This window comes from Taurulus bubalis, assembly GCF_910589615.1.
Source record: "Taurulus bubalis genome assembly, chromosome: 15".
Classification (NCBI taxonomy): domain Eukaryota; kingdom Metazoa; phylum Chordata; class Actinopteri; order Perciformes; family Cottidae; genus Taurulus; species Taurulus bubalis.
In genome coordinates, this window is record NC_136603.1 from 8,732,669 (window position 1) to 8,746,118 (window position 13,450).

A 13,450-nucleotide genomic window follows, 5' to 3' on the forward strand; every position below is an offset into this window, starting at 1 on the left:
GTAAAACAAAAAAATTCCAGGTTGTAAATATCAACCTACTGAACATGTGTTGTGGATTGAGCAAAACATCAACATCAACAGGGTTTCTGAAACAAAGCTGGACAGAGCTGCTAGATCTCTCTGCAGACACATGTGTTAACTATTGAAAGATTATTCTACACACAGGTACTGTTTGGGGCCTCTCTCTCTCTCTCTCTCTCTCTCTCTCTCTCTCTCTCTTTCTCTCTCTCTCTCTCTCTCTCTCTCTGGTGTGTGTATGAGCTTGTGAGAGGCTTAGAACATGTACACATGTGTTGGTGTGTCATGTTGCCATTCTATTATAGGTCAATGAACTCTGGTGTTAAACTGGTCCAGCGTCTCCATTTACTGTGTTCTGGTCTTTTCATAAATTAACATGCTTTATAGTACATGTATCTGTATGTTAATAATCATAGCATGTTCTGCCCAAGCACCATAGTACACTCAATGAATCTGTACTGACCAAATATGCAGATGCTTTAATTCAAGTGACTTCATTTACCCGATACTTGTGTTTTGCAAAAAGGTCTGCAGAATATAAACTTATGAGGTGTTTAGTTCAGTTTGTCAGGTTTAGCCATTGGAAAAAAAATCTTCTTTAAATCTTGTGAAAGTTTGTGAACGCATTGAAGAAAGCGAGAAACAGAGAGAGCAGAAGTAAAAGAGAAAGGACAGAGTAGGCCACTGGTGACGGGGCCGGGGGAGTGAGAAGAGAGAGAAGAGGAGTCGAGATGTACTGTCAGGCTAGCAGACAGGCTATATGCATCGATACAAATGATAGAGAACGAGAGACAGCAGGAGCCCAGTGCAGTGTAAGCGTCTGGTGCTGTCAGCAGCTTTAAATCACACTGGCACTCCACAACAACAACAAAAAACACACAGCGCTATTGTGCCACCGCCCCGACAATAATGAACAATTTATACTCTGGACTCTGGTTTGATTTTGTAATCACTTTTGTGATCTGAGTGAAAAGAGTAATCATTTATTCATATAAAGAATAACAATTGTATGCTCTCTATATGACAGATTGAAAGATATCCTGCATATATCCTGATATCCTACATTAGTTGTTTGTAATTTAATTCAAGAACTACTGGGACATTGCACCCCAATTTGCTTATCAAATGTAAGTTGCTTTTGAAAAATATTCATTAGTTGCAAGTCATTTCTGGGAACTTCAGTGCAAAACATGTTGGGGACTTAAAATATGTTAGTTACTCAACTATGCAAATCCAATTTTGTATATTTTACTTGAGTATTACATGATTGCTGCTTTACAATTTAACTCCACTACTGCACACTTTAGAAGAAATCATTGCACTTAAGAGTTTTTAGTCCACATATATCTGTCAGATTAAGCCTTTATGCAGAAAATAAATGATGAGGTTATAAAATATAATTCCACAAGCCAACACTACACACAGTTGGTAAATACTTGTATTATGGATTACATTTTGCTGAAACTTTTGTACATTTACTTTAGTAGAATCTTAAATACTCCATTTATTTGTATTAGAGTATTTTTAGATTCTGGTATTGACTGTTACTTACATAAAACTTTGCCGCAGGCACTTTGCTACTGTGCATGCAGTGGGATCAAAACAACTATTCAGTTGTCTGTTGCCTTATTTCGGCTAGCTGGACGTATTGATTAGGATATATAGTCAGTCATTGTCTTCTGAAGTACAAGCAGTTGTCCAGTTTTAAGCATATAAAGATAAATCTGTTGGAGCAGAGTGGTGATGACGGCGGTGAAACCAACCAAAAATTCTTGAAACAACAGAGGCTTTGGTCGTGGAGAGTACAGGGCCAAGCCCAGTGATGCGGGGCAGGGTGTCTGTGTCTCTGTCTGGGACTTGTGTCCACTGAGCCTCTTTGCTCTGAATGGAGACTAGAATAGATGCTGGCTTTATTTTCATTGGACAGAACTCCCAGCAGAAAATCACAGCGTGTGTTACTAGATGTCCAACCCAGGCCATCACATTCATTCAAGAGTTTTTCTTTCCGCACATAGTCTAAACCCATTGGCACTGCTGTACGTCACGGTAACTGTAACAAAGAAAGAGGAAAAATATGAACTATAAAAGCCAGTAGAAGATGTAAAGGTTCTGAACAGAGCAGGCGTTCCAGTTTTTGATTGTGTACACTTTCACACACTCATATCATGTGGATTACTAATAGACAGAACAAAAGCATAGTGCTTCCACTTTGCACGTTATTAGAAGTTGCAATTTGTATTTAATTTGATGATTCAAACAGCCAATCAATGACCTATTATAGTGTATATTACTGCGCTCTGCATAGCAGGTCATTTCAGCCTTTAACTGAGGCAGATCCAGATTTTTTTTCCATTCCAGGTAAATGTCACATGGAAAAACCTCACAGTCCGAATATACAGTTTGTTTTGTTTTTGAAGCTGAATGAGGGTAAATGCCTGAAGACAAATTCTTTCCTCATGTGCAGCAACAACCATAACATTTTGTTAATACTTTATGATTAAAGTATGATCTCACTGTGTAATAATAATATGGAATAATGATACACAGCGAGTCTTTACTTGACAGCTTATTGGTGTGAATGTCTTAAGTATAAATGTGAGATACTCCCCAGTAAGAGCAGATAAATTACCTTAAAGATAATAATGTTCGACAGATATTTGTGTTACGGCTTTAAAGTTAGAAAGCTATGTCATTATAACATGGTTGCTTATTTATTCATTACTGCATTGACAGGCAAGCAGCACAATGAATTAATCAAAGCAGTAACCTTAGATCTGCATGCCTGACTGATGAGTGAAAGGGGAACTTGATAGCAGCTGGTGGAAATACTGTATTTAATAATGAAGGAGAGAATCTAAGATGGTACAGACTCACGTTCAAGGCCACATAAACAATGTTTGGAAAAACTACTCTGAACAAATACAAATGACTTAAGGTGTTCAAATCTCTCAATTGCATTTAGTATAGCCTTCTTTTGGGATTTGATGGCAGGTCAAATGAAAATTAGTGATATAATTTCCTAAACATGCATAGAAACAAAGTTTTCTCAATGACTTGTGGCCCATGGTAACGTTTGTAGATCCCCAAAGTATAATAACCTATCAATTAGATAGGTTTCTTAAATCAAATGTCCATACGATATAAGCTATTGTATTTCCTTCAATAAGTTCTGATATATTTGTTTGAAGACCTGGAATTATAGCACCCCCATCAGGTCAATTCATATATTTGTTAAATACGGATATAGGAGGAAGATCCGTCCTCTGTCAAAGTTTCATATAGCTCAGGAATGCAATCTCAAAAATTGAATAGAATACTTACACTACATATCATATATTTATACAATATGAAACTATACTTGTTGACAGTTGTTGCTGTCTCTAAATGTGAAGTGTGGTATTGAGACCAGATGAGGAATACATACACGTACGTGTACATCATGCAGGTTTTTAGCTTGAACAGCTTGGCCTTAAAGCTGCCAGATGACCTCACACCTCACAAAAACTCTTAACATAGAACAATGTTAATCAGTTCTCAATAATTACATTGTTGCATAGCATAAAAGCACTGTTTTCCCACAGAGATTTCCGGCAGGATAATGGACCCCTTCACCAAAGCGGCCATCATCTCAGCATGGCTCCAGGGACATGACGTCAGCCCGCTAGAAAACCTTTGAGGCGAAGAGAAACAGACTGTCTCAGAACATGTCACCCTTAACAACAACTAATGTTGAAACTGATTGAGCATACTGTCGTCATATTGTTGTGCCTTATTTTATATATTTTCTTATACTATTAGCATTTATACCAATGTTTTTTTGTATTATAAATTCAATTTTTTTTTAACCTTAAGTTTATTGTAATTCTGTGTGTAAGGAGGACCTAACAAAATAAGCTTTTCATTGTAACTGTCTGTTATCTGTGCATATGGCAATGCAAATATCTTGAATCAAATGATGTCAATGCTTTTTTAGAGCGTGCTGAGGCAAAAGAAGAGATTTGTCAATTTGAAACAAGGTGGTGGGATGATAACAATGACGTCTGCATCCCTTTCTCTTCACTGTCAGATCACCTTCTGTGTATGAAAATCAAAAGACCGGAGAAGCAGATTCATTTTGAATCTCTTTCTGGTACACAAAAAAAAAACGACCGCATCTGTAACTGCGACCTATAGAGCTGCCAAGGCAACAGCCCTGTGTAATGCACTGTGTGAAAGAAATCATAACAATGTGAATAATATTTATATTTCTGTACATGTCAGGTTTTGGAGAAATTATCATTTCACTGAGACATGTGCTTGATCAGGCTATTAAAATGATATGATGCTATTGAACTAAGAATGTGTTTTTAGCATTTGAAGGTAGGGTTTGTTAGTGGACACATTTCAGTATAAATCAGTCTGCTGGCATTCAATTTGGTGGTTGCTTTATCTTTGTAGTCTGGCCTTTGAAATATACCCAGACTGTTGACAAAAAGTGCCTACCTCAAAGGGAGGATGACCTTGGAAGGAAAGCCAAAACCCTCAGCTGGTGCCAAGCTCATTTTATCCCTTATGAAAAAAGATTTGCTGAATCTTTCAACCAGCAGAGGACTGATAGAGGGTTTCTAGAGTTTCAAACTTGGGTAATAAGAGGAAGTTTGGGCACCATTGTCCGATCACTTTTGCAGTCTCACACACACACACACACACACACACACACACACACACACACACACACACACACACACACACACACACACACACACACATACACACACTTTCAACACGTTCCAATGATGCAGATAAACTGCTGCCGGCAGCTGGGACACTTTGGAGGCTGTGGCTCGATGTCTTGATGTGGAAGAGCGTTTTCTGTGCGTTAAGCTTAATGTGAATGTGCTGACGGCTGATCAGCCGAAAAGAGGAGACTCTGAGTTTTCTCTGAGGGACATATTTGTGTTGCACAGATACTGGATGCCTGGTTTGTTATTGGTCACACTGCTGAGCGATCCATTTGGGGCACAGGGAGGTTATATTGATCCAAATCAATAGACCAGTGCCTGAGAGTGCAGGTTACATGCCACTCAAAATCTAAACTAGTTAAACACTGGTTCTTCAGAGTGGTGCTAGAGGAAAGGCCATGAGGAAATTAAGAATTAAAAGGGTCTATCCCCTTGGGAACATGCATTTGTTTACCACTTTTAATGACGATACTTCTATTAGATCTTGAGGTACCTTCTGCGTCTGACGTATTAGAATAATCTTCTTTACACATCTTCAAAACAAGCACAGTGCCCTTTGTGAAAGAAAAATATTATATAGAAGAGGAGAACAGTTCTGGCTATGGATTATATAACAATCTTCTTACTGCTATTTGATTCCTCCATTCATTCATACAGTATCATGTGCAGTTCTGGGAGTTATCCACAAGGTGGCAATACATACAAATCAGCTGCAGAGGTAAAGGGAGATGCTAAAGTATTGAGTTACTCCAGATGCTATCCACCACTAAATTAAGATTCAGTGTTTAAGATAATGTGTGCCTGTGTCTTTCCCTTCCAAACAGCTATTCTCTCTGACATTTACAGAAATGAGAAAATGTTCTTCCAGGTCTCTCCAGAGATGATCTTAATTTAGACAAAACCTTAAAAAAAATCTAAAATCTTTTGTTTGCTTGTTCTCAAAACCAGCCCGCAATAATAGATTTAAGCCAATCAACGAAAAGAAAATGTTTTAGATTGCAGTAATGGAAAGAACTGGCCCCACTTCTTGATTTCTCAAACCAAATATTGTTGTTTTTCTATATTCAATATTGTCATAAATGTTTAATTTCCCATCTTTGTATTTTCTGATGCAGTTTTCAAGTGCACTAATTACATGTGAGTCACACATCGATGATTCAAGGTAATTATTTTGAAAGCTAATCTTGATTCACTCTGGTCTCAATCTCTATATACATAATTTATTAAGCAAAAAATAATGAGCGTAGTGTTGAAGTGGCTCACCTTCTCATTTGATCCAGAACAGCAGTGGCATCAAGTGATGGAGGGCTCTTAAAATATTATTAGTCTAACCTTATATTTAACAAGAAAGCATCACATGTTAATGGAATATAGAGAGGAGCAATTATATAAACAAAATAAGTACAAGTGTGCTCTGTAACTCCCTTTTGTATTACATTGAAGAAGTACCAGAAGAAGACACAATTTCAATAAACAGTTTGATGTTGTGTTTTGTTTGGTGATGCCATACATGTGATGGTCTATGTTTCTTTGTCTATTTGTGATTGTATGAGGTTTACAATTTGAACATACACTGTTATCATCATCATCATCACGTTTTTCTAGGAAATGAATCCCTTAACTCTTATCCAAGCCCGTGTTAAAATCGTATTTACTACTGCTAGGACTCATGTAACTCTTCAAATCCTAGTACCAGATACTAGATCATCGCCAACATGTACAGACGGGTGATGCTGCAGGACCAACTAGACAGCATCATTGTAAAAGAGTGCAAGTTGTCTGTTGATCCACATGGTGATGCTACCAGCCTCTGGAGACAACATTTAAAATGGATTTATATTGAAATAAATACATATTCGTAAACGTGATAAACAATGGCAAATGACAATGTATAGAAATACAAATACATGGGTTAATTCTAGTAAATCAAAACACTATGCATTCATAGAAAACCATAGGAAAGTGTATTAATACATCTAAATGTTTAATTATTTCTATTAATAAAAATTCACTTGTTGTTTGTTGCCTCAGTCCAAACCCACTGCCTAGTAAATCATGTTTGAGTGTGTTAGCACTTTGTTTAATGATGCATGTTTTGTGTTGTCCTCTTGGGTATTTAATCTGTAAACAAGGTTGATATTATTACAATAGTAATCGTGAGCTCGGGGGCAAAAATGAACTGCTCTGCCCTTTTTAACCTCCTCTTCCTCCATCTCACTTTGCAAGGTGTGTGGGGAAGTGCATTTAGTGCAAACAAATCTATATAGCCGACATGTATATGGACTATAAGCACATATCAGATTCAATTGATAAAGGTCTTGAAGCTAGATTGATCAAACTACATCGCAATTGATGCAATTGATATATTAACACACAGTATGTGATTGTCTCACTAGGATGTCATGTAATTTTAATTGGTTGCCTGCAGTTCCCAAAACCACACACACACCTGAGACAAGACTTTGACTTAATCAATACTTTGTCAGTTGCAAATTATTCCACATGGAAGACTAGAGTAGATATTTCAAGGATTCACAACATCTTGCTGGTCCTTGAGCCTTTACAATCATCATAATTTAAATAACCACTCGAGAACCACATATACATACACTACCTGAAAGAGTTTTGGTTATTTTCCATTAATTTACATGAAATAAAAAAAACATGTAGGCCTACATAATTTTCCAAAATGGGTGTCCCTCGTATAAAGGAGGAATACAATTAAGAAAGAATACATATATTTATAAACAACTCATTCGTCTTCCGATGAAGTATTTCCATCACTGTGTCATTTATTGTGAAAGGTCACAGGAAGTTTTATTTTGTAGTTATTCTACTTAGGGCGTTTCTTCCGGAATCCTGACTAAATTGAGACGTTAAAAACGCACGCACCGTGCTAGTACTTCCTTCCATTACCACTACAGTCTTTTGAAACTCTCACGACATTTAAACCATGGCAGAAAAAGCGGAGGTTAATCTAACGGGAGTCAAACAAAGTCAAGGCGTGTGGCTTGTTAAGGTTTGTTCACCTTCACATTCAACCAACCGCCAAAGGAAAGTAACGTTGACAGTTGGCGTTATGCTAATTAAAAATGGCCGCCCACTTCGAAAATAACAATTTGATAGAAATGCATCGTCAAAGCTCTTATTGAAAAACAAGTTATTTGTGTGTGTGTGTGTGTGTGTGTGTGTGTGTGTGTGTGTGTGTGTGTGTGTGTGTGTGTGTGTGTGTGTGTGTGTGTGTGTGTATACACATATTTAACCGGCAAACTTAATGATACAAGTGACTTCTTTAAATTGCCATTTATCTCCCTCACTAGGTTCCCAAGTATTTATCTCTGCAATGGGACAAGTCCACAGAAAAGAGAGAAGTTGGAAAGATCACCATCGGAAAGTATGTTGAGGAGACGTAGAATACATGTTGCTTAAATCCTGTCATCATGATTATCAGTGATGGACACTTGTTTTTTCTGTCTTCCCATCCACCTGTCAGGAAGCAAGGCAAAACAGAGGTGAGACAGCTTCATAGAAGTATTTATTTATTTATTTTCCCACCCATTCATACTGCATGTATTGTATATTTTCTCACAACAGAGTTATTCACACATTATGTGTCCTATTTTTACTTTTTCCCCCCGTCTTTGTTGTATCCCATCACTATTTTCTGCTTTGTTGAACAAACTTCCCCACTGCGATCAATACAGTTTGATCATATCATAGTCGACCATATCTGATGAATCAAAGAGTTGGTTGTTAGTATGAGTAGTCAGCAGAGTCTTGACTGTGAGTCCCCAGGTATGTTTCAGGCTGAATGAGGATCTGGCGACCCTGGGCGCCTTGGGGGAAAAGGATGCATCACTGCAGGTCCCGAGAGATCACCCGTTCACTATGCACACAGCGGGTGGGCAGACCATGGCCATCTTCAGCCAGAGCACAGGTCAGGCTTCAATTCAACCCTTTCAGCCCTAGTCTCTGTGTTTCTCCTGTGCTGGATAATGGCATCTGAAGCGCATGTTTGATGGGGCTGGAGGGTTCAAACTGAAATAGATTTGACAGTGTATGATTCCCGTGACGGTTCACAGGGCAGTGTGGTATGTGAGTTAAATGGAAGTCAATGTCCTACACGGATATCATCTACGAATTTTACCGCAGGTACCTGCAGATTACCACGTGTTGAACAAGTTGAGCAAAAATAAGGATGTCTGAAATTGGGGTTTAAGGGGGAAAGTTCAGAATGAGGATGTTGCTTTTTCCCAGAAAAGGGACAAAATATATAAAAGTTTGAATGTATTTTAGACTCAAGGCAGAGGTTAAAGTCTTAGCTGTGCCTTTTTTGAAAATAGTCTTAATTTAACAAATTGAGTTGTTGATCAATCTGAAATCGGTAAAAAAAAAAAATCCTAGACCTTTTTTTGTTAACAACTAATAGAGAAAACCAACACTCACAGGGCCTTTACTCAGGATAGTGGCACATTACATAACAGATGTATCTGTCCTTAGTTATTCTAGTGTCTTAGGTTATCTTTCTTTTAAAGAAAGCTGCTGTGGATTCAACATTGATTGCGCTGTAAAATTCATGAGAATAGAGTTGCTTATGACAAATGGAGGACGTTTGCTGCCAGGCATGATGTGTCATCCATATATACATGAGCCAGAGGGATTTGCAGAGATTTGCATCAGACCCGGAGCTTGAAAATAGCTGCAACTGTGACCTGATAAATTACAGTAGATTAGGTTGTTATTTTTTATGTGTGATTATATTTGATTACATCATTTGTCAGACCAATAAAAGTAAATAATGATAAAGTAAATACAATTATTCTATGAAGGAAGGCAATCAAAAAGGAAATTACAGAACATTTAAAAAAGGTTTAATTGCCTCTGGAAATTAATGAAATCCCATAATTCATTGCTAACTTTAATTTAGGGAGACTGTAAATAACTAGCAGGGTGCAGGCTGTTCAAATTAGTTAAATGTCAAAAGCAATCCTGTACCTCACAGGGTGCCAGTGCTCCGTAACAATAAAATGACTGCTTCTCACTGTATTTTAAGGGTGCTTCTTGACATCAAAACAAAAAGCATATTTTGAGCATAATCCAATCATGACCAAAGTGATGTGATGTTTATATATTGACTGGATGGCAAGTTGCCAAAGCTCTAGCCATGATAGAAAGTGTGAACCAAATGGAGCATTGAATAATTCTCCCATGAGGTTTAGAGGGACAGGACTGAATATATCGAGCAGCAAAAGCCAGACATATTAAAAACAACAGGGAAGTTTCTTGTTTATCTATACAGAGTGATGAAATATTCTCAACTTTTTGGAAAGCTAACTGCAAAAATGTACCGCATAAGAAGGGGCTGCAGGTATTTAAACCCTTCAGCATAATCATAGGTTAGTGTTGAGAAGGTATTGCAGAGAACCCAGAGTAGTTCAGAATCAGCGGAAAAAAATGTATGGATAAAATAATTGACAGACAATATTAGTGCAGAACAATAGTGGTTCAATATACAAATCCATTTCACGTTTCACATGATCTATGTCTGTGCTCAAACTGAAAGTAGAGACACAGTCATGGTTGCTCTTTAATTTTGTATTGATTCATGTGAATGGCAGTGACGGTATATGTTTTATTTTGCTCAGGATAATGAGCTGCTTTCTTTCCCCAAGTGCTTTGTAAAGAGTAACCGTTTGTCTGCTGTGTTTGGCTGGAAGAGGCCGCTGGTGCTGAAGCGTGAAGCCTTTGGGTGGCTATAGATTCAGACGCCTTTACCCAGTTTGATCATGTGTTCAAATCAATTTCCATGTCTGCAGTTAATGTTGATTGAAGGTGTTTTGTTGTTGTGGCCAAGTGCATCTGGGATTAACTTTGGTTGTTCAGATCTTCAGTGCATCTGCAGTCTTCTTTCTCTTCTTTTTTTCATTGTGTTTTTAGCTTTTGTTCTACTGTAACAATATCAGGGTCTTGTCCAGGTTGCATGTTGCTGGTTGTGTGGATCAATAAGCCAGACTGTGTAGATCAATAAGCCACTTCGTTCAATAGTTAATTTGATCCTAGTTCTACACAGACAAGAGTAAACTCATCAAATGAAATCCCCGTTAAGCTTTCAAGGTGCACGTTATTACAAGGAGCAAAGGGAATTTAACATGAATGATCTCAATGATTTAATTTGTGAGTAACAGCCAAAGCAAACAGGAAAACATAAAAATAATTTTCTCATTAAGCAGCTGGGCAGACGGTAAAACAAGATACAGGCAGACCTTGGAGCACATGGATTAGATTATTTATGTTAGCAGCTGAGGACATGGCAAGCGAAATATCACAACTCACTTGGTAGTAGAATAATAATACTGGAGCTCTTTGGATTTGGTATCTGAAGTTGAGTCCAATCCTAATAAAGACAAGCTAGCTCTAAACTAATTAAGCTGTGTATGTGGTGAAAATGAAAACAAAGACAGAAAAGAAAATATTGAAAAGCGCACTTTCTGTATAAATTATTCAGGCCACAGAAACTAATCAGTTCCTGTCAAATGTGCTGGACAAATGTAGCCTCAAGTATTTGGAGTCAGATATCATTATGCAATCCTTTTTAAATGTTTTTATTAAACCTTGTAAAGAGCAATATATGTACTAATGGCACTTCGGGTGAGTGTAATTTGGTAAGAAACAGACTTTAGTTTTGAATTGCATGACAATTGATACTTTTACTACTATACTATTTAAAATCCTGCACTCTATTTATATTGTGAACACACTTTGTTACAGCCATATTCAGGGAAAGCCTTTTTATAGCTATCCTCGTTTTTTGTACATTCTATCAGTAAGTCAACATGGTAATAGCTATATTAGTAGTTTATCACCCAAATCATTGTCTATACTGGTTTGATTCCAGGTTGGGTTTTCATTCCCTCGTCATGTAATTCCTTATACATCTCAATTGTTTGTGGTAAGTTAAGGCTAAATGTGAACCCTCATTGATATAAATTGGGTGGACAAATTTATATAAAAACAGTCGGTATAACTTAATGCAGTTCAACACCAGCATCACAAACTGCAGCCAGTTCAGTTTCTGCAGCCAGTTCAGATTCAACAAAAACTTTATTACTTTAAATAAGGTATGATTTATTCCAGGCCTGGTTTATTAGACTGCATTATCTATTGAACTGCCCACCTCCCCAGATGAAAGAACCAGAATTTCAGCATTTTAGTGCCACATCTCTACATCTCTAGTTTTGTCAGGAAACTGACCCTCAGAACCTTAATGGAAATTGAAATAAAGCTTTCTCTCGATCAGGGTCCATCCTACAGCCACAAGGTTTATTATATCACCACCCTCGTGCACTTTAGATTCACCCACACTTGCTTCTGCATTAATACCTCCTACATGTGATAATGGATTTTTCTCTTTTTTAGCAACACTAGTATAACTATTAAAGCTTTGGGCTTTTATACAGATGTCCGAGAGAATTATCAGTGTAACATTCATGCGTTTGAAGAATGTGAAAACATGGCATTCAGGGGGTGTAAAAGGAAAAATAAACTTGTTTTTTTTTCTTGAATGTGTCAGTACGCCAGATGGCTGGCTTGACTATGAAAGTGCACTGGAAAAAAGAAGAAGGATAATGTCCTCTGAGATGTGGTGGTGTGTAGTCTCTATTCACCTGACCAACACTCGACTCCACCCCCACTCGCCCACGAGAAGGTGTACTGTATGACACGGTTGCCCACTCACTTTTGCACACACACACACACACACACACACACACACACACACACACACACACACACACGAGCAGCTTTCCAGCCTCACTGTATTATACTTTTTCCTCACACCTAGACAGAGCAGGTCTTCAGAACAATATGTTAGAAATCTAGTAAAATATATTATCAACCATCAGCTTCCAAACATTTATCGTTTGCTCGTAAAATATACATTTTATGTGGAAAAAGGCATGGGACCATATAAAAAAGTCCTGGCCAAAACGGGATATTATTCTGATTTATTATATAGGATATGCTTAAAACTAACAAAACATCCTCCTTTTTTTTTGTTGAGGAAAAACAATCTGACGCAAAATGCGGTCATCAGAAATCATAATGCAAACATAACAAAAAAATAGTAACATTGAGAGTCTGTGCATTCTTTTTAAAACAAGGCTCTATTCTTCACTTCTTTACCATGATGGATAGCTAAACCGCTTTTTAAAATCACTCATGTAAAGATATTAACGATTATTCTGATAATGTACGTTCACTGTGATCAATTTATTGTGAGTTTTTTTTTTTTTCATTGTGATCTGCAATTAAATCCTATATTATTCCATCCTTCGTGTCAGTCTTACCAAACATAATACAAAGCACATATCTCATATTTTATCATCGCTCCAGTATTGTGTTTAGGGATATCAGCGGTAAACCATTAATCAGTTAACCTCAGAATACTTTTGACCGGTAACGCATGCTGGTTTATAGATTGAACGCTTGGGTAACATTAAATTAGACAGTGACACAGAGTCATTTAAAGTGTTGTTTGACCAAAACGAGCGCAGGCATTTGTTCCTACCTAATTCCCGAAATGGGCTAGATGTCCCCTTGTTGGAAAATATGTAATCCAGCCAGCCACGTAGTTTCTAATCTCTATAATCCAAACATTTCTGACTATCACCCATTCCTCCACCTCTGTCTATCAAGTATTCAATGAGCCAACA

General features: G+C 37.5%; 1 protein-coding gene across 1 annotated transcript in view; it reads left to right on the forward strand.

Annotated features, from left to right (window-relative positions):
• Positions 1 to 7,692: 7,692 nt before the first annotated feature.
• LOC306747664 (general transcription factor IIF subunit 2-like) overlaps positions 7,693 to 13,450 on the forward strand; it is a gene marked incomplete at its 5' end in the record, with an annotated part of 34,462 nt that continues 28,704 nt past the window's right edge. The window contains 4 exons of the mRNA XM_079230733.1: positions 7,693 to 7,758; positions 8,060 to 8,133; positions 8,233 to 8,251; positions 8,535 to 8,676. Coding sequence (XP_079086859.1) covers positions 7,693 to 7,758; positions 8,060 to 8,133; positions 8,233 to 8,251; positions 8,535 to 8,676 — 301 coding nt within the window. The remainder of the gene's footprint in view (positions 7,759 to 8,059; positions 8,134 to 8,232; positions 8,252 to 8,534; positions 8,677 to 13,450) is intronic.